Below are 22546 nucleotides of genomic sequence, written 5' to 3'. Positions count from 1 at the left end.
TACATGAACAAGAGAAAGCTTTTATTGTCTTACACCACTGAGATTTCAGGGTTTATCCATTATAGCAGCTAGCTTGCCTTACCTAGCACATAGAGAATATTAAAACAAATCAGGAAATATAATATTAAATTAAAAAAGAAACACTGCAAACAATAAAACACTTTTGTATTGTATATATATATGAACAGACACACACACATACATAAAGAATTCCTTAAGTTACTAGAAGGAAGGTAACGTCATGATTCAAGATGTTAAATATTTTTAAAGAGCAGGCTTGATTGGAAATTTAAAGACTTAAACTTGTGCGTATAAAGATTGAAGTGCTTATAGAGACTCAAGAGGAAAGAGAGGTCCACTGGGAAGATGGGAACAAAAATTGGAAACAGGACAAAAGTCTGGGCTGCAGATAGAGATTTGGAGGTCCACAGAATGTAAGAAGAATTAAAATGATGGGTTTAGATGCCTTCACTTAGAAGGGACAATAAGGAAACAAATGGTGCAACATGGAAACCTAGACAATGACCTACATGGAATAAGATTTAAAAATGAATGGCTGCTCCCTTATGTCAGAGATGGAGGAAAATGAGAAGAAATCTCAGAATTAGATAGTGTGAGACCTTAAATAGGCTCATTACTGACCCACTCTGGGACCTTGGAAAGCCATCAAATTTCATATTTTTCAATTTAGAAAATAGTCAAAAGATTTTCTTTCCATCTGTGGAATCATCACAAGAGTAGAGTAAGTTTAATTTTCATTCTTGTTATTTTTGTGTGTGTGGTAATGAAGGTGTCAGGTATTGATTTTGGTGATGAATGCACAACTATGTGGTGGTACTGTGAACAACAGAATGTACGCTTTGTTTTGTATGACTGCATGGTATGTGAATATATCTCAATAAAATGAATTTTAAAAAAAAGAGTAGAGTAAGATCACAGGGTTAAAAGTTGTTGAAAAATTCCAAAACACCAAGCAGGAGAGAGAGAGCCATAATGCGTTAGGGTTTTTGCTAGCACCTGACTTTCTTCTCCATTCCTGGGGGAATAATTTTTAGGGACCCTGGGTATTAGCTCCCAGGTAAAGACAAACACAAAATAAGCTACTGTGGTAAAGGAGTTAGAAAGTACCTGTTAGGCTCAGGAGAGGTCAGAAAAGACAAAGGAGACATGAAAATAATCAGAGGATAAAAGCTAAGAAGGAGAATTCTGTGAACACTTGTTCAGGAAGACGTAACAGAATTTTGTATTAAAAAATGAAAAGCTTGGTTTCACAGGAGGAGTCTGGGGGCTGCGATGTTAGGTTTCAGCCAGTATTAACCTGGGAGGACAGAGAATTATTTAAACCAGTGTTTTGTTTTAAAAAATAAACATACGCAAAATTCTTGGGTTACCCACTAGAGACAGATATTGTTCCAGTTTGCAAAAGCTGCCAGTAGGAAAAATACCAAACTGGATTGGCTTTTATAAAAGGGACTTATTAGTTTACAAATTTTCAGTTCTGAGGCCATAAAAGTGTCCAAACTAAGGCATCAACAAGTGGATACCTTCACTGAAGAAAGGCCAATGGCATTGGGAACTCCTCTTTCAGCTGGGAAGGCACATAGCTGGTGTCTGCTGGTCCTTTGCTCCTGGGTTCTGGCTTCAAAATGGCTTTCTCCAAAATGTCTCTGGGCCTCTGCATCTCTTAGCTTCTCTCTCTCAGCCTCTGTGCATCCTTGTTTGTTTTTTTCAGGGCATTTCTCTCTAAGCTTCCAAGGGTCCTCTCTTAGTTTCTACAGGGCAAACTCTGGGCTTCATCTCTTAGCTTAGCATCACCAAACGTCATTCTGTCTAAATCTCCCAGCATCTACAAGCGTCTAGGTCTGTATTTTCTCTTAGCTTCTCCTGGGGGCAAATCCTGTATTACATATCTTACCTTCTCTCCAAAATGTCTCTCTCAGCTTCTCTGAGCTCTTTCTCTCAGTGAGCAATCTTACAGGATTCCAGAATGGGTGGAGTAACATCTGCATGAAATAATTTGATCAAAGGTCTCAAACACAGTTGGGGGGGGTCACATCTCCATGGAAACATTCGATCAGAAGATTCTACCCAACATGACTGGAATAACAGATCATAGCTTTTCTGGGGTGAATAACAGTTTCAAACCAGCACAGATTCACCACTTAAAACAGTTTTAAAACTATGCTTCTCCAGAGTCACTTGGGATGAAAAGAGGAAGATCTTGCCAGCAGGGCACTAAGAAACCCTCATTATTGCAACTACACAGCTTCACTTCATCTCCTCTGTTTATTAGAAAATTACATAATATTTCACTTTTACAAAAGATTCAGTGGCAGATAAAGAAGATTGGAATAACATTCCAATATCAATATATCTACTGGATAAAATTACTTAAAAATCTCAAGGGTTACTATCACAGAGAGAAGATGATTTTCCTTTTATGAAAGACTCTTCCCAAGGCTCCTTTCATGTCTCTGTTCCTCAGGCTGTAGATGAAGGGGTTCAGCATGGGAGTTACCACTGTGTACATCATAGCCATGACAGTCTCCTTAACAGTAGAATTATTCGCTGATGGGCATAAGTAAAGACCAATCACTGTCCCATAGAACAGCGACACCACGGAGAGGTGGGAGCCACAAGTAGAGAAAGCCTTGCGAATACCCCTAGCAGAAGGGACCTTGAGGATGGAAGAGACAATTCGCGCATAGGACATGATGATGAGGAGGAATGGGGTGACGAGAATAATTCCTCCCATGAGAAATATCACCAACTCATTAACTCGAGTGTCAGAGCAGGCCAGCTTCAGCAGAGCAGACATATCACAGAAAAAGTGGGGAATCATGTTGTCAGCACAAAACCACAGCCGGGCCATAAGCAAGGTGTGCAACAAGGCATGGAACGTGGTCAGCACCCAGGACAGCACCACCAGGAAGAGGCATAGCTTGGGGCTCAAGATGGTGGTGTAGTGCAGGGGGAAACAGATGGCCACATACCGGTCATAGGCCATGGCCACAAGGAGGAAGCTCTCCAGATCTCCAAAAAACAGGAAGAAATACATCTGGGCCAGGCAGCCTGCATAGGAAATGGATGGAACTTGGCTCTGCATATTCTGCAGCAATTTGGGAATGGTCACAGAGGAAAAGCAGAGGTCAGAGAAGGACAAATTGCTGAGAAACAAATACATTGGTGTGTGGAGGTGGGAGTCCAGTTGAATGAGGGCAATGATGAGGAGGTTCACCAGGACAGTGGTAAGATACATGACTAGGAACGTAGCATAGAACAGGTTCTGCTGCTTTGGCTCAATGGGCAGGCCCAGAAGGAGGAACTCAGAGATGACAGTTTGATTGTGTCCTGTCATGCTGTGTATCTAGTATCTTTGGGAATAAATAAATAAGTTTTTCCCTTTAAAAACCTGAACAAAATATATACATATTTCTATGATACATGGTCTATTAGGTATTCAGCACAAATAAGTGATTTCACAGTAATCACCACAATAACAATCTCTATATTCTCAATCTCTATGATCCAATTCTCTAACAAATGGCTTATTTTCTTCATTTTCATTAACACATAACAATATTCTCTATTTTCTACAACACTCTCATCTATTTCTTCTGAGACACAAGATGCACTGGTTTTCCTCATACCTATCTTGCCATTCGTTCTCAGTGACAGAAATTGGCTCCAACTCTGTCAATGCCTTTCTTGAGGATGTTCCAAGGCCTTTTTGATAAACACTATTCTCCTATAATTCTAAATATATCCCAAGACAAATTCTACAGTACTGTATGCTCTATTGCTTAATGATTATTTTTCTAGAATGTATCACAGGCAACTTAAGCTCAACAGAGCCCAAACCAAACTCATGATCTCACCCTATCCATCTCCTAATCTGCTCTTCTTCCAGACTCCCTTATCTTAGAAAAAGGTACCCAGGTGATCAATTCAGAAACCTGACTTTTCTTTCATTCCTTTTGTTCTCTCACCAGGAATATCCAATTTATCCATATGTCTTATAGCTTCTGCCAATAATACTAATTTATCCTAATTTTCCACTCCCTACTGCCTTCCTCGCAAATACCATATCTTCCCTAGACTATTGAGACTACCTCTTAATTCATCTCCCTGCTTCCATGCTCACTCTCCTTTAATATCTTTCATTCACACTGTGGCATTCTAAGATTAAAATCTAATCAGCTTTCTCCCGTTTTAAATTGTCAGCAGATTCTCATTGTTTTTAGGTCAAATGCAAAATTTCTTTCATGGACAAAAACTGGTACTTCATGATCTGACCCTGTTCTACCTCCACATATTCATTTGGCCCTAAAATGCCACTTGCGTTCCACCCTCCAACAGTGCTGGATGTAAAAGTCACAATTTGTTGCTTGTAGCCTTTCACACTTGCTGTTCCTCCTGCCTAGCACCTTTCTCTGCTCCTTCTTCACTTGCCTTGCTCTGACTTATCAGGTATAATCTTAAAGACCTCTTGCTCAGCAAACCTTCTCTGTCCCTTCACACTGCTATGTTTGCAAAGCATCCTCTATTGTCCTCATAGCACTCAGTCCACTTGAAGGGACTTGTTATAACTGTCTTCCCTACCCAATTGTAAACTCCATGCAGGAGAGGCCATGACAGCATACGTGAGCTGCAGCATCAGAACTGACAGTGCCCAGCATATAGCTGATGTTTCATAAATATTTATAGGCTTGCCTTCAGGCTGATACATGCATTCCTCCATTTAAAGGCAGTAAATATTCTAGTTAAGTTGGAATAACCACTCCTACTAAATTCTCCCACAAGTACTCACTAGCTTTAACCCGTTAGTACAAGCTTTGACACTATTATACACTTCATGGATGCAATTTCATATCCATGGAAAACAGTAGGGTACCTCAGATACATGTTTGTTTTCATTAATACAGATGGCTTGGTCTAAAGGTCCTTATATTTAGCTCTGCAAGATGTCATTAATATTGATATGAAAAAATAAGTCTGGTGGGAAATTTTAGAAATTATGTGGTAAATAGAGAGAGTAAAGATAAATTCTACCCTCAGGCCTCTGCTCCACTTCTTACCTTAGATCCATATATCCCAGTATGCCTCAAACCTGACAAACAAAGCAAAGGAGGAACAGAAAGGAATGTGGGAAGCTCTGTCACTGAAAACACAAAATAAGTCCAACTGCTGGGAGTTTCACCCTGCTGATGCTATCTAATTCAGCAATATTAACAGTTTTACACTTGGAATTTAAGTGCTAGCATCGTGGGGAAGAAACATCTAGGGAAAATCATACACCTGGTCTCTTAGAAGTTTGCTTCTCTGGCAAACAAGTGGGTTCAATTTCTGCTTTCAAGAGTATGATTAGGGAAACAAACCAGGGAGACATCACTTGCAGATGCTGCTACTATGAAGCAATAGGCTTATCATTTTCTACACCAGTTAAATCCATAGTTCTCAACCTGCACATAAGATGCCCTTAGGCCAGTGCTTCCAAAATTTTAATTTACATACAAATCACCTGGAAATTCTGTTAAAATACTGATTCTGATTCAATAGTTATGATTTTGCCTTTTAAATAAGCACAAAATGATCCAAATGCTGCTGGTCCACACAACACCCATGAGCAGCAACACGTACAATGCTCCATAAAAATACAGATTACTAGGACTCCCTGGATAAATGTAATCAGAATCTCTGCAAGGAGGCCTGTTCAGAAGTTTTCTTAAGCTCCCCAGGTGATTCTAACATGAAGCTAAGGGTTAAGAATCACCTTATGAAAGCTTACCTCATGTATCTGTCATCTGATTGAAATGTTACAATCTCATGAGAGTATATCACCCAGTGAAGACATTTATGAATACTATCATTACCAAAGAGATTGCAACTGATTAGCATTAATCAAAGTGTTTCTAGAAAGTGCAGAAGTCTTGAGAGGCAGAGGGAAAACAGAGGTATTATGCTACTTGCAAATCTATCCTTCAGAGCAACATACAACCTGGAAAATCAAGACCCTCTGGTTGGAAGGACCTTAATGGACCACCTCATTCACCCTACTGCCCAACTTGCCCAAGGTGTCTGAGGGTGACTCCAAGACCCAAACCCAAGACCCTGCTCCCCTTTATTCACTACAAGCATGTGAAACAACAGCCGCTCTCATTGTCACTTGTGTCTGCAACATCCCTTCTCACATCTCCCCTTCTATATTTCCCTGGGCCCAAAAGCTCCCTATGTCCCACAGGAGACTAGATCCTGGAGGAATTCATTAAATACAAAACAATTGCCCAGGACTTCTCTGGGATGAATTCTCTCAGGGTCCTGGAGCAGGGTCTGATTACAGGAAATTTGGGGATGGAGACAAGCTTTTATATGGATGTGTAATCATTGCCTCTTTAGTGGATGGACAGTAGTCCTGTATGGCTAGAGCCTATATTTGGGAAGTCAAGGAGAATGATTGGAGAATTCACAAAAGTAGGCAGACACCAGGCTGTGAATATCCTAAAATATCAGGATTTTAGGAGTTTAGGCTATATGCTGTGAGCAGCAAAAAGTCACCAGCGGTCTTTTAGCTGGAACCACCCTGAAAAGATAATGTGTTTTAGATGCAGTTCCAGGGTGGCACAATTTTTCACTGTAACTCAACTCCCCATAAACCTACCCCAGGTGAGAGATAAACCTGCCCCAAATAGGATCAGAATTCTATGACCCATCCATATGCAGTTATATAGAAAGAGCAGAATAGGAGATCTCAGATCATGGTCAATTCTTCCTCAGATCAAGATAGAAAAGGAAACCCAGTTCCCCATCCCACTGAATTGCTTCTAGCTCCTTCCCTTTCCAGGAAAACCTGAATAGCACCTCACCACCACCATCATCCCTACCACTATTCATATATGTCAGAATGCCCCCCAGTCCCCAGCTCTTCCTGACCCATGCAACAACTTCTCAGTCTGATAATGTCCCCACTCCTACTTCTCTAGTGTCTTATCAATCTTTCCTTCATCTCAACTCTCTTATGCAAAGAATGTACTGCTTACTCTCATTAAACTGTATTTAATAGCTAATTTAATCTATGATATACAAATTTTTCATACTCTGTGGGAGAAGTGTGTGAAGGGGAAGGAGGACCCTAGGAAAACAAAAGTCTGAGTCCATGTCATGAAGCAAGCAGCTCAGGAAGACTTTAATAGAAGGAAGTTACAGACGAGGTGTTGTTTAGTTTCAAAAGGCAGCACACCCAGTGAAAACTTCATATACCCAAAAGCACCTTGAAAATCCCTAAGCAAGGTGTGCCATTGTCTGTCAGTGACTCAAGGCACCCAGTTTTTCTTATATGCTTGAAAAAGTTAATACTTCTTTAGTTGCAAGTCACAGAGGTATATGTCTTGTATTTTACACTACATGTGTAAAAAAATTATCTCTAAATGCATAACATTGAGCAGTACATGGGATACTCATGGTTCATTCTCATGCTATCTCTTTCTATCTCTCTCTCTCTATTTCCATATTTCTTTCTATGGTTCCTTTTGGAGCATCTATGAATTTATTCATGTAAGCTCAATTCAAGATTACCCTAAACACTAGTTTGCCTAGGACAGTCTTCATTTATGCATGTTGTTACTCCCCTTTCACTCTTAAAACATATTCCAGTTTGAACTATAAAGGGGTAACATAAGAGAGTTCCTTGGTGATAATGGAACAATTCTGTATCTTGAGAGTGTTGGTGGATATATGAATCTATACATCTGAGAAAAGAAATTTAAATAAAAAAAGAATGATTGAATACAAAAATCATTGGAATCCAACTTAGTTTGTAGTTTGGTTAATTATATTGTGCCAGTATTAGTTTCCTTGTTTTAATAATGTATTCTAATAATATAAAGTATTATCAATTGGGGAAGCTAGAAGACAGGTATTAAAAGAAACTTTTTGGTGACATCAACATGGCGATATAAACAGTTACTGAAAACTTCTCTCCAGAGATTCAGTGAAAAAAAGAAAATTCTGAATTGTTTTAAACTCTGGACAAGGATATAGACTGAAGAAAGACCCCACAAATGCTGAATCAAAGAAAGAGAAAAAATATCCCTGGTAGGAATTTTCCATCCCAGACTAGCCAGTCATTTCCCCTCCCCCTCACTCAGTCTTTCTGTGAGAAAGGCACAGAAACAGCAGACAGGAACCCTCCCACCAGGGACACAGATTTTAAAATCTCACAGCAGTGAAAAATACCCTTAGTGTTTGAAGACTCAGTGACAGGGGAGGCCATTTCAGGGCCCAGATCAATGAGGGACAAAGAGACTGAGAAAATGTGGACAGAGATGCTGAGTCTGAATGCCCTTTCCCCAAACTTGAGGAAAGCAGCAGCCAGTGACCATTTCCTTGCCTTGGAGACAGCTGGAGTGCTAGGTCAGCTCAGATAGCCCCAAATTGAGCCAGATTTTGGCTGGCAAAGTGAGGGCATAGGAATCCTGCAGTTTCACCAGGCTGGGTCAGACAAAGCCTGTGCTAGGAGGGAAAGCTGCCTCTAAGGATGATTAAGTTACCAAACAGCACCATCTGCTGGACAGTCTGTATGCCCCGTAAAGAAACCAAGCCCTGTTTTGGCTGAGAAATAGGGAAGACCAAACTGTTAAAGCAGGACCCCAAAACAAACCCAGGTCTTGCTAACTGGTGGAAAATAGAGCACCATTGGAAGACAGCAGATTTGTATTACCACATACAGTGAACTTGCTGGGTGCCCAGTGCCTGCTTCCCATTCCTGTGGCAGACCACAGTGGACACCTGATATTGGGGGGAAGACTGGGGGGACAGAACCAATCTGACAACTGGCCAGGGAGAAAAAAAAAGAAAAGATAGAGATCAAAGTCAACCAACAAGAAAACCTTAGGCAAAAGAAAGGAAACAACCTCCAGAATAAACCAGTCAAGAAAATCAGATACCTAGACACCAGCAAAAAATCATGAGCCACATTAGGAAATGGGAAGATACGGCCCAGTCAAAGGAACTAACATTTCAACTGAGATTCTGGAGTTGAAACAACTAATTATAGGTGTTCGAACAAATCTTTTAAATCAAATCAATGAAGGGAGAGAGTGTGTGACAAAAGAGATGAAGGTTATAAAGAAGACACTGGGGAGATCATAAGGAAGAATTTGTAAGCTTGAAAACACAAATGGCAGAACTTATGAGAATGAAAGGCACAATAGAAGAGATGAAAAACACAATGGAGATGTACAACAGCAGACTTGGAGAGGCAGAAGAAAGGATCATTGAGGTGGGGGACAGGACATCTGAAATCCTGCACACAAAGGAACAGATCGGGAAAACAATGGAAAAAATATGAGCAGGGTCTCAGGAAACTGAATGACAACATGAAGCGCATGAATATACATGTTATAGGTGTCCCAGAAGGAGAAGAGAAGGGAAAAACAGCAGAAGGAATAATAAAGGAATTAATCAATAATAATTTCCCAACTCTTACGAAAGACATAAAATTACAGGTCTAAGAGGCATAGCATACCCCAAACAGAACTGATCCAAATAGACCTACTCCAAGACACTTACTAATCAGATTTTCAAATGCCAAAGATGATGAGAGAATTCTGAAAGCAGCAGGGGAAAAGCAATCCATCACATACAAGGGAAGCTCAATAAGACTCAGTGTGGATCTCTCAGCAGAAACCATGTAGGTGAGAAGGTAGTGGCACAACATATTTGAGATACTGAAAGAGCAAAACTGCCAATGAAGAATCCTATATCTGGCAAAACTGTCCTTCAAAAATGAGGGAGAGTTTAAAATATTTACATATAAACAGACACTGAGAGAGTTCATGAACAGGAGACCTCCTCTACAAGAAATACTAAATGGATTGCTACAGACAGACAGGAAAAGACAGGAGAGAGAGTTTTGGAGAAGAGTGTAAAAATGAAAATATCAGGAGATAGGAAGAGGGTAAAGATCAGGCATTTGATGTTGAAGATGTATAGAATGTTCTAGAGGATTGATTGTATAGATCTAGAAATGGATAGCACAATACTATTATGATAGCACAATATTGTGAGTACACTGAAAAAAGATGAACTGTGCATACAGTTGAAAGAGGAGTGTTAGGGGTCTGTATGATACCAGAAGGAAAGATAAAGACTGGGACTGTATAACTTGATGAAACCTAGAGTGGTCAATAGTGTGATTAAATGTAAAAATATAAAAATGTTTTTGTATGAGGGTGTAGCAAGAAGGAATGAAGTTGTGAGGTATGCAATGAAGTGAATGGACTGTGAGGACAGTAATTGAGTGAAATAAACCAGAAATGAAAAGACAAACATTAAATGCCTCACAAACTTGGACAAATAATAATGTGTAAACTCTGAGAATTGAATCTGGGAGCATTGGCTATAAGGGGAAGGCTTATGTAAATCTTCCTAGATTGTAAGCCCTTACAGCAGTCACATTTATTCATGTGTTGTAACAGTGATTTCTAAATATTGAGATTCTGATTGTGTGTGGTGTGGTCAGTCCCTGGAGCTTTGGATGTCTCTGTGGCACCTGGGACTCAGAGCCAGAGTTCAGCAGCTGTGAGTGTTAGCATTGCCCCATGAATCAACTGTTAAAGAGGCTGAAAAGAAGGTCAGATTTCAATTGGAGATATGAACAAAATGGACTTGGTTGAGATTGGGATAGATCAGACTAAAGGGTAGAGGATGATATTAACTGTGTTTTAAAACTTTGGTTTCTGTGTGGGACCAAAGGAATAGATGGATATATGGTGCAAAATCTATATTTTCTGTAGCACATTACATAATTTAACTTGTATGATCAGCTTATTCAAATGCCATATTTACATGAAACATTGACTAGGGAGTGAGACCTTGGTTTCTACAGGTTAGCATGAAGCCCCAATACAACCCAGAGTAATTTGGACAGAGACTAAAAAGTATTTGCAAAGCCCCCTTGAGGGACTGGGGGGAAATGTGGAAATATTAAACTTCCCCAGCTGGGGAATTCCTGACATTCTCTCAAGCATTGGGGACCACTAGCTTAGTATGTCGAGCCCTACATTGGGGCTTGTCCTTATAAAGTTTATTACCACAAAGGAGAGGCTAAGTCTACTCATAATTGTGCCTAAGAGTCACCCCCAGAGGCCCTCTTTTGTTGCTCAGATGTGGCCTCTCTCTCTAAGCCAACTTGGCAGGTAAACTCACCGCCTTCCCCCCTACATGGGACATGACTCCCAGAGGTAAAAATCTCCCTGGCAATGTGGAATGTGACTCCAGTGATGAGCCTGGACCCTTCATTGTGTGATTAAGAAAGCCCTCTGGGGGAGACCTGAGACATCCCACAGCTAATACCCGGACGACGCTGAGCGATCCTATTGGAAAAGGACGACATGAGCTATTGGGGACGACGGGGACAGGCTTCTGGCTGGGACCGCGACAACACTTCAACTGTTTACATAGATGGCAACTGCAAAAATAATGGAAGAGATGGTGCACGAGCAGGATTCGGAGTCTCCTGGGGACCTAACAATCCTCTAAATGTAAGTGAGAGGGTTTCTGGATGGCAGACAAACCAGAGAGCTGAACTGCAGGCAGCCCACAGAGCAATTGAACAAGCAAGGAGCCTCAACATGGATAAACTCACTATTAAAACTGATAGCAAGTTTGTCGTCAGAGGCATGACAGAATGGATTGATAACTGGAAAGAAAATGGATGGAAAACAGCCTCCGGAAGGGATGTTGTCAACAGAGCAGATTTTGAGAGGATTGATCAAGCTTCCCAAGGAATGGATATTCAGTGGAAGTATGTTCCTTCTCATTCCGGCATCAGAGGCAATGAAGACGCTGATAGACTGGCCACAGAAGGATCTAGAAAATAAGAACTTTCCTCATAGGAGTTACTGTCCTCTTGGAGAGAGCTGTATCTGCTGACACCCATTTCCAAAACCATCCTGCCATGAGCATCTCTATGTGTAGAACTTGTCTGCTCACCTTTACTTGTTTCTACCTTTTTCTGTTGCTGATAGTACCAACCTCTTTGTCAAGTACAGTGTAATAAAAGCAAACTTCCTGCTCAGCAAAAAAAAAAAAAAAAGAAAGCCCTCTGGGCCAAAAGGAGGAAGATAATTGAAAGAAAATAAAGTTTCAGTGGCTGAGAGATTTCAAATAGAGTTGAGAGGTCATTCTGGAGGTAACTCTTATGCATTATGTAGACATACCTTTTTAGTTTTTAGTTTATTAGAATAGTTAGAAGGAAATATCTGAAACTGTTGAACTGCAATCCAGTATCCTTGATTCTTGAAGGTGATCATGTAACTATATAGCTTATATGGTGTGACTGTGTGATTGTGAAAACCTTATGGCTCACACTGCCTTTACCCAGTGTATGGACAAATGTGTAGACAAATGGGGACAAAAAGTAAATGAATAACATGGAAGAGGGGGATTTGGGATGTTTTGGGTGCTCCTTTTACTTTTATTTTTATTCTCATTTTTTACTTTTTAGAGTAACGAAAAAGTTCAAAAATTGATTGTGGTGATGAATGCATAACTATATAATGATACTGTGAACAATTGTTTTACACTTTGGATGACTGTATAGTATGTGAATATATTTCAATTAAAAATTTTTTTATAGTAAATGAGGAGGGAGAAGGGGTATGGGATGTTTTTGTTTGTTTTGTTTTGTTTTTTAATTCAGTTTTATTGAGAAATATTCATATACCATACAGTCATCCATGGTGTACAATCAACTGTTCACAGTACCATCACCCCAATCTATTATGCATCCATCACCCCAATCTATTTTTGAACATTTTCCTTATACCAGAAAGAATCAGAATCAGAGTAAAAAATTTAAATTTACATTTAAATTTAAATTTAAAAGAAACCACCCAGATCACCCCACTCCCATCCCACTCTATTTTTCATTTAGGTTTTGTCCCCATTTTTCTACTCATCCGTCCATACACTGGATAAAGGGAGTGCAATCCACAGGGTTTTCACAATCACACTTACTGTCACCCCTTGTAAGCTACATTGTTATACAATCATCTTCAAGAGTCAAGGCTAGTGGGTTGGAGTCTGGTAGTTTCAGGTATTTACTTCTAGCTATTCCAATATATTAAAACCTAAAAAGTGTTATCTATATAGTGTGTAAGAATGTCCACCAGAGTGACCTCTCAACTCAATTTGAAATCTCTCAGCCACTGAAGCTTTATTTTGTTTCACTTCGTATCCCCATTTTGGTCAAGAAGATGTTCTCAATCCCATGATGCTGGGCTCAGATTCATCCCTGGGAGTCATATTCTGTGTTGCCAGGGAGATTCACACCCCTGGGAGTCAGGTCCCACATAGGGGAGAGTGCAGTAAGGTCACCCACCAAGGTGGCTTAGTTAGAAAGAGAAGGCCACATCTGAGCAACAAAGAGGCACACAGGGGGAGATTCTTAGGCACAGTTATAAGCAGGTTTAGCCTCTCCTTGCAACAACAAGCTTCATAGGGGCCAGCCCCAAAATAGAGGGCTCAGCATATCAAGCTGTCACTCCCCAATGTTTGTGAGAACATCAACAACAATCCAGGTGAAGAAGTCCAACACCTCTGCATTCTCCCCCAACTATTCAGGGGGCCCTGAATATATATTTTTATTCTCCACCCAAATTACTTTAGGATGTGTTGCTATTTCATTCTAATCTATGCAGACCTACCATAGCTCACTTCCTATTCAAAATTCCATGTAACTGTAGTGCTTGAACAAACTGACTGTAGAAGTTATATTGTTTAGAAAATATAGATCCTACACCAAATAAATATCTCTTCCCTTGGTCTCACATGGAAGTTGAAGTTTGAACACAGTCAGTTTCAACCTTTACCCTTTGGCCCAGTTTGCTCTAGTCTTAACCAGATCTCCTTTATTCATATCTCTAATTGAAGTCTGGGCTCTATTTCAGCTTCTTTTTTAACAGTTGCTGTATGCATAAATACTGATATTCATATCTGCTGAGCTCTAGCTCTGAGTTTCAGGTGTAAAACAGATACCTAATGTTCTAGAGACCAATCAGGTTATATATTCAGGGATCAACATCTCAGAGTCTGGAGACAGCCATTTCAATTCAGGAATAGATTTGACTGCTGTAAGAGCTTACAATCTAGGGGCAATTACAATAATCATTTCCCTGTTAGGCTGTGCTCTAAGATTTAATTCTGAGTTTACACATGTAGTTAGTCCATATTGGTGAGGCATTATAGTGTTTGACTTTGTTTCTGGTGTACTTCACTCAACATGCTGTCTACAGGATCCATTCACTTCATTGCTTGTCTCACAGCTTCACTCCTTCTCATAGTTGCTCAATATTCCATTGTATGCATACACCACAGTTCACCATTCCATTCCTCAGTATACCCTTAGGCCACCACCTCCCATTGCAAATCATGAACACTGCCTCCACAAACACCAATGTGCAAATGTCCAACCATGTCTCTGCTCCCAGATCCTCCAAATACACACCCTACAATGAGGTTGCAGGACTCCATGGCCCCACATACCCAGCTTCATGTGGAGCCACCACAGTGACCTCCAGAAAGGCTACACTATTCTGCCTCCTCATCAACAGTAAATAGGTACATCCCTCTCTCCCTGTTTTCTCCAGCACTTTTACCTCTATGTATATTTTTTCCTACAATCTTATAGAGATATATTCAAATAACATACAATCATCCACAGTGTACAATCAGTTGTACACGGCATCATCACATAGTTGTACACTTATTACCACAGTCAGCACTTGAAAATATTGATTATTATGAAAAAGTGGTATATTTTGTGAATAATAAAAAAGATAATATAAAGAACAATAAAATGTCATACAATACAATATAATAGTAAAGACAAAAAACAATATCACTACCAAGAATCCCATATCCCCCCCATATCCCCCTCTCATATACATTTAACTTTAGTATATTGCCTTTCTTTGATTTAATGGAAGCATACTGGAATGTTACTGTTGACCATAGATTCCAGTTTGCTTTGATTATGTTTTTTCCCAAATACCATTCCTTTTTTCAACACTCTGGATGTTGACATTCATGTGTTCTCCCACATATGAGAACAGTTTTTTGCTAAGTTATACAGTACTAGTCTTCATCATCTATCTTTACCTCTGGTGTCACACAAATCCCTATCCCTCTTTCAGTTTTACTCACAGACATCTTTGTTCCATGTACTTACAATATTGTGCTACCATCACACAGTATTATGCTATCCATTTCTAAATCTCTACAATCATCCCTGCTGAACATTTCTGTAGTCCTTCAGCATCAAATGCCTGATCTCTACCCTCTTTCTATCTCCTGGTAGCCTGTGTTATCAACTTTTAACTCTCCAAATTTGCTTATTAGTGTTATTTCATATTAGTGAGACCATACAGTATTTGTCCTTTTGTTTCTGGCTAACTTCATTCAACATAATGTTCTCAAGGTTCATCCACATTATTAAATGTTCCATGTCTTTGTTCTGTCTTACAGCTGCATAATGTTCCATCATGTGTATATACCACAGTTTGTTTATCCACTCATCTGTTGATGGACATTTGGTCTGCTTCCATCTCTTGGCAATTGTGAATAATGCTGCAATAAACATTGGTTTACTAATGTCTATTTGTGTCTTAGCTTTCAGTTCCTTTGAGTATATACTTAGCAATGGAATAGCTGGGTCATATGGCAGATCAATACTTAGCTTCCTAAGGAAACTCCACACAGTCTTCCAGAGTGGTTGCACCATTCTACATTCCTCCCAGCAATGAATAAGTGTGCCTCTTTCTCCATATCCTCTCCAGTACTTGTAATTCTGTTTTTTGGATAATGGCTATTCTGGTAGCTGTGAGAAGGTATCTCATTGTGGTTTTCATTTGCATTTCCCTAATAGCCAGTGAAGCAGAGCATTGTTTCATATGTTTTTGAGCCCTTTGTATTTCCTCTTTGGAAAAGTGTCTGTCCATGTCTTTTGCCTATTTTTTAATTGGGTTGTTTGTCTTTCTGTTGTTGAGTTGTAGGATTGCTTTATATATTAGGTTAATTAAAGCCTTATCTGATATGTGGTTTCCAAATATTGTCTCCCATTGTGTAGACTGCCTTTTTACTTTTCTAACAAAGTCCTTTGATGTACAAAAGTTTTTAAGTTTGAGGAGATCTCATTTGTCTATTTGTTCTTTGGTTGCTCGCACTTTGGGTGTAAGGTCTAGGAAACCACCTCCTATCGCAAGATCTTTAAGATAGTGCCCTACATTTCCTTCTAAGAATCTTACGTTCTTAGCACTTATGTTTAGGTCTTTGATCCAATTAGAGTTAATTTTTGCATAGGGTGTGAGGTAGGAGTCCTCTTTCATTCTTTTGGAAATAGATATCCAGTTCTCCAAACACCATTTATTGAAGAGGCTTCTCTGTCCCAGTTGATTTGGCTTGACTGCCTTATCAAAGATCAATTGTCCATAGATGCAAAAGTCTATTTCTAAACACTCAATTTGATTCCATTGGTTGGTATCTCTGTCCTTATGCCAGTACCATGCTATTTTGAGCACTGTAGCTTTGTAATATGCTTCAAAGTCAGGTTGTGTGAGACCTCCCACTTCATTCCTCTTTCTCAAGATATTTTTGGCTATTTAGGGGACCTTGCCCTTCCAGATAAATTTGGTTATTGGTTTTTCTATTTCTGCAAAGTAAGTTGTTGGGGGATGTTTTTTGAGTGTTCTCTTTTATTTTTATTCTTCTTTTCATTTTTATTTTTTGGAGTAATGACAATGTTAAAAAAACTTGATTGTGGTGTTGAATGCCCAACTATATGATGAAACTGTGAACAACTGTTGTACACTTTGGATGATTGTATGGTATGTGGATATATTTCAATAAAATTGCATTTAAAAAACTTTCTGTACTATTTTTGAAACTTCTTGTGATCCTAATATTTCAAAATACTAGGTAGATACATAATCCCTGTTTGGACAGTAAATTCTATGGTTTCCTTAGCCAAATATACATAGTTTAGTCAATCTTAGTCCCTATTTCTGGACTTTGCAGTTACTTTACACAATTCTCCTGAGTTAGGGTAGCAAAGGGAACTAGGTGTACATCAAAAGTTCATTCTCTTTGAGACTTCCAGGAAGACAGTGGAATAAGGACAGGCAAATGCAGTCCTCCACCAAAGGCACCTATAAAATAGGCAGAAATGATCCAAAACAGTGGTTTTGGGGCTGAGCAGACCAGAGAAGGACCATTTCAGCATTTAAGGAAAAGCTGGAAGAGAAAATGGAGAGAAACTAAGACTGAGAAATTGTGGTGAATGATCTCAGTCATGGCACTTGGTGCCCCTCTTCTCCCCTGAGCCTGGCAGCTGTGGGATGGCTTGGTTTTTGCTAGCTGTTGAAACACAACTAAGTCCTCCAACTGGGGGCCGGCAAAGTTAACTCTCTTGGACCTGCAGCCTAGAGCCTTTTTATGTAGAAGCTCAGAAGCTCACAGTTCCATTAATCCTACAATCTGGGAGACTGCAGCAAGAGATTAATCTCCATTGTGGTTCATGTCACCCATCCCCCACCCCTGTGGCTGGCAGACAGGCACAGTCCTAGGCAGGCTCTTGGCCAGTGAAGTTAATGCTCTCAGTCCTGCAGCCTAGAGCCTTCCCACATAGAAGCTCAAGAGCCTGCACCTCAATTAGTTCCACAAATCAAGAGACTGTGGCAAGAGTCTGATCTATACCAGAGTGCCTGGCATCCATTCCCCACTGATGAGGCAGGTAGATCTTGGTATGTCTGGCTCTCATCCAGCTGCTGCAGCAGGCTGGGAGAGACAGGGAGGTCCTCCCCTCATGAAAAGTGATGGACATGGCACAGCTCTGTTCCAGCTGCTGGACAGAGGGGTGACCCTCTGTGTCTCACAACTTTGAACCTTTCTACACAGGAGTCCAGGGAGCTTATGACTGAGCTCCACAGCAGCCCCAGGTGCCCTTCCCCCCATCCCTGTGGCCAACATCCACAAGCATGCCTGGGTCTTTCCCAGGGGGCTGCAATAGTCTGAGAGAGACAATGAGGTCCTCTCCTTGGGAAAAGAGGGGGACATAGGACAGTTTTGACCCAACTGTTGCCTGTTAAAATAGGACAGTAGATGTCCACAACTGTGGTCTTTTCTGGACAAGCACCTAAAGGGGCCTTAATACCCACTCACTGTAGAAACAGAGGGGTCAGAGGGATTAAAAAATAACTTACTTTTGTAGGGCTCTACAGAATAGTCACCAAAGAGAACCACCTGCTGTGAAGGCTGGCAAAGTGCTGTTTGAGAAGCTACTTTCCTGACCCTTTCTCTAGGACCCTTTGGTATGGGTCTGCATCCCCTGGTTGGGTTGATGGCCCTGGTTTCTATGAAGTACTGATGAATCAAGTGCCAAAGGAAACCTTCAGTACAAATCCAATCAACAACAAAATCTTAGATGAGAGGGAAACCAACTTTCAAAATAATCTTATCAAGATCATCAGATGCCCAAAATTCAGCAAAAAAAAATTACAAGGCACTTTAAGAAAAAGAAGATATTGCCAAACCAAATGATCAATTTTAAAAATCCAAAGAAATCCAGAATTTGGAACACTAATCAAAGATGATCAAACCAATCTCCTAAATAATTTCAACAAGGTGGTTAAAGAGATAAATGATATTAAGAAAACACTAGGAGAGCATAAAGAAGAATTTGAAAGATTTCATAGAAAAATAGCACATATTGCAGAAATGAAGGATACAGTAGATGAATTTTAAAATATACTAAAGACACACACAGAAGATTTGAAGAGGCCAACAAAAAGATCTGTGAACAAGAGAACAAAGCAACTGAACATGCAAAAGAACAAATGGAGAAAAAATGGAAAATTTTGAGTTGGATCTCAGGGAAATGAGGATGAAGCACACAAATATATGCATTACAGGTGTTACAGAAGGAGAAGAGAAGGAAATAGGGCCAGGAAGAATATTTGAGGACATAGTGGCTGAACATTTCCCACCCCTTATAAAAGACATAAATATGTGAATCCAAGAAGCCCAATGTACTCCAAATAGAATAAATCCAAATAGACTTACCCCAAGACACATACTAATCAGACTGTCAAATGCCAAAGAGGAGGAGAGAATCCTGAAAGAAGCAACAGAGGAGCAATTCACCACATACAAGGGAAGCCAAATAAGGCTCAGTGGTGACTTCTCATCAGACACCATGGAGGTGAGAAGGCAGTCATATGATATAGTTAAAATACTGAATAGAAAAATTGCCAGTCAAGAATTCTTTATCCAGCAAAGCTGTCCTTCAACAGTGAATGAGACACGATGGAATACTACATGGCAGTAAGAAGGAACAAGATTGTGTAACATATGACAACATGGATGAACCTTGAAGACATAATGCTGAGTGAAATAAGCCAGACACAAAAAGAGAGATATTGTATGTAACCACTAATGTGAACTCTGTGAAAAATGTAAAATAAGTGTCATATTGTAGAATATAGGGGACCTAGAGATAGACAGCAACTAGCGAAGGAGGAATGATAATCTAATAAGAACAGATAAGACATTGAGGTTTAATCTTAATGATATGGGAATGCTCAGGACTGACTATGGTTCATTAATTTTCTTGGGGCATGGTAGGAACATATTGGAAGCAATGTAGTTATTTTAGGATACTTGTTTTGCTTATTCCTTTGTTTTATTTTGTTTTGTTTGTTTTGTTTTGTTTTTAGTTTTTTGATAAATAACATTTTTTTAAAAGTGAGAAACTGAAACTATGGTATTATAACCCATAACTTTCTTGGAAATTCCTATATAACTACTTGTTAAATCATACTTTGAAAGTTACCACCTTTTTGCATATATGTTATATTTCACAATAAGGGAATAACTGAAACTTGGAAGTGTAACCCATAACATTCTTTGAAATTTGCTCTCTAACTACTTGTTAAATTTCACTGGGAAAGTTATCACTTCTATGTAAATATGTTATATTCCACAATTTAAAAAAAAAAACTCATTCACAAATTTCCAAACCCCAAGTGGGTTTTATCCCAGTATGCAAGGGTGATTTCACACAAGAAAATCAATTAAGGTAATACATCACATCAACAAATCAAAGGAAAAAACCACAATCATCTAGATTGATGCAGAAAAGGCATTTGACAAAATTCAGCATCCTTTCTTGATTAAAACACTGCAAAAGGCAGGAATAGAAGGAAACTTCCCCAAGATGAAAAACCCACACACAACATAGTACCCAGTGGTGAGAGATTGAAAGCTTTCCCCCTAAGATCTGGAAAAAGACAAGGATGCCCACTGTCACCACTGTTATTCAACATTGTGCTAGAGGTTGTAGTTAGAGTAATCATGCAAGAAAAAGAAATAAATTTCATCCAAATCAGAAAGGAAGATGTAAAACTTTCGCTATTTGAAGAAAATATGTTTGTAAAGGACATAAAGGATGTAAAGGATATGTATACAGACAACTACAAAACACTGCTAAAAAGAACAAAGTTAACCTAAAATAAATCAAAAGACATCCCATGTTCTTGTATTGGAAGACTAAATGTCATTAAGATGTCGAATCTACCCAAATTGAGCTACAGATTCAATGCAGTATCAATCAAAATTCCAAAAGCCTACTTTGCAGAAATGGAAAAGTTAATTATCAAATTTATTTGGAAGAGTAAGGGGACTTGAATAGACAAAAACATCTTGAAAAAGAAGAATAAGGTGGAAAGACTCATGCTTCTGAACTTTAAAGCATATTATAAAAACACCATGGTCAAAATAGCGTGGTACTGGCACAAATATAGACATACTGATCAATGGAATCAAATTGAGAGTCCAGAAATAGACCCTCAGATCTATGGTCAACTGGTCTTTAACAAGGCTCCCAAATCCACTCAACTGGGACAGAATAGTCTCTTCAATAAATGGTGTTGTAAGAACTGGACAGCCATACCAAAAGAATGAAAAAGGACCCCTATCTCAGAGCCTAAACAAAAATTAATTCAAAATGTTTCAAAGACCTAATTATAAGAGCCAGTACCATAAAACAAAATAAAGTTTCAGTGGCTGAGAGATTTCAAATGGAGCCAAGAGGTCACTCTGGTGGACATTCTTAGGCACTATATAGATAACACTTTTTAGGTTTAATGTATTGGAATAGCTAGAAGTAAATACCTGAAGCTATCAAACTCCAACCCAGTAGCCTGGACTCTTGAAGATGATTGTATAACAATGTAGCTTTCAAGGGGTGACAGTGTGATTGTAAAAACCTTGTGGATTGCACACCCTTTATCTAGTATATGGATGGATGAGTAGAAAAATGGGGACAAAAAACAAATGAAAAATGGGTGGGATGGGGGATGATTTGAAAAATGGGGACAAAAAACAAATGAAAAATAGGGTGGGATGGGGGATGATGTTCTTTTTTACTTTTATTTTTTATTCTTATTCTGATTCTTTTTGATGTAAGGAAAATATTCAAAAATAGATTGGGGTGATGAATGCATAACTATATAATGGTACAGTGTACAGTTGATTGTGCATCATAGATGATTGTATGATATGTGAATATATTTCAATAAAATTGAATTTAATTTATAAAAACTCTTAGAAGAAAATATTAAACAAAAACAGGAACCCACAAGGGTTGGAGAGGGTGTGGAGGAAGAGGAACACTTATTCACTGCTGGTGGGAATGTAAAATGTACAGCCACTGTGGAAGACAGTCTGGCAGTTACTCAGAGACTAAGTATAGAGTTGCCTTATGATCCAGCAACTCTGCTACTCATTATATACCCAGAAGATCTGAAAGCAGGGATGCTTTCACACCAATGTTCATAGCAGCATTATTCACAATTGCCAAAAAATGGAAACAACCCAAGTTCAAACAACAGATGAATTGATAAATGAAATGTGATATATACATATGAAATATTATTCAGCAGTAAGAAGGAATGAAGTTTTGACGTATGCATGCATGAACCCTGAGGACATTATGATGAGTGAAATGTCAGACACAAAATGACAGGTATTGTATGATCTCACTAATACAAACTAATTATAATATGTGAAGTCACAGACATAAGATATAGAACATAGGTTACCAGAGGACAGAATGAGTCTAGTGAACAGGGAATGGTTGCTTAATATGTGCAGAATGTTTAACTATGTTGAACTTAAATGTTTGGAAACAGAGAGAGGTAACAGTAGCACATTATTATAGGTATAATTAATAGTGCTGAATTGTGAGTGAATGTGGTTGATAGGGGTAGTTTACAGTCATGTATATTACCAGAAGGAAGGCTAGAGATGTGGTCCACAAACACTGTGATTAACAGTAAAATTATTAAAAAGTCTCTTATGAACTAGACAAAGATATGACACTATTACAAAGAGTTAATAATAGAGGGAAATATGAGAGTAAATGAATTTATTGCAAACTAAGGACTATAATTAACAGTAATATCTGAATGTTCTCTCAGCAACAGTAATAAAT

The 22546-nt window shown here is 39.1% G+C and overlaps 1 protein-coding gene across 1 annotated transcript; it reads right to left on the bottom strand.

Annotated features, from left to right (window-relative positions):
* Positions 1–2413: 2413 nt before the first annotated feature.
* On the bottom strand, positions 2414–3358 carry LOC119513578 (olfactory receptor-like protein DTMT). The gene has a single exon (XM_037808908.1). The coding sequence runs from the start codon at positions 3356–3358 to the stop codon at positions 2414–2416; it is 945 nt and encodes a 314-aa protein (XP_037664836.1).
* Positions 3359–22546: the final 19188 nt, after the last annotated feature.

The sequence above is a fragment of the Choloepus didactylus genome, chromosome 18 (genome assembly GCF_015220235.1).
Source record: "Choloepus didactylus isolate mChoDid1 chromosome 18, mChoDid1.pri, whole genome shotgun sequence".
NCBI lineage: Eukaryota > Metazoa > Chordata > Mammalia > Pilosa > Megalonychidae > Choloepus > Choloepus didactylus.
This window is presented reverse-complemented; position numbering and strand designations above follow the sequence as displayed.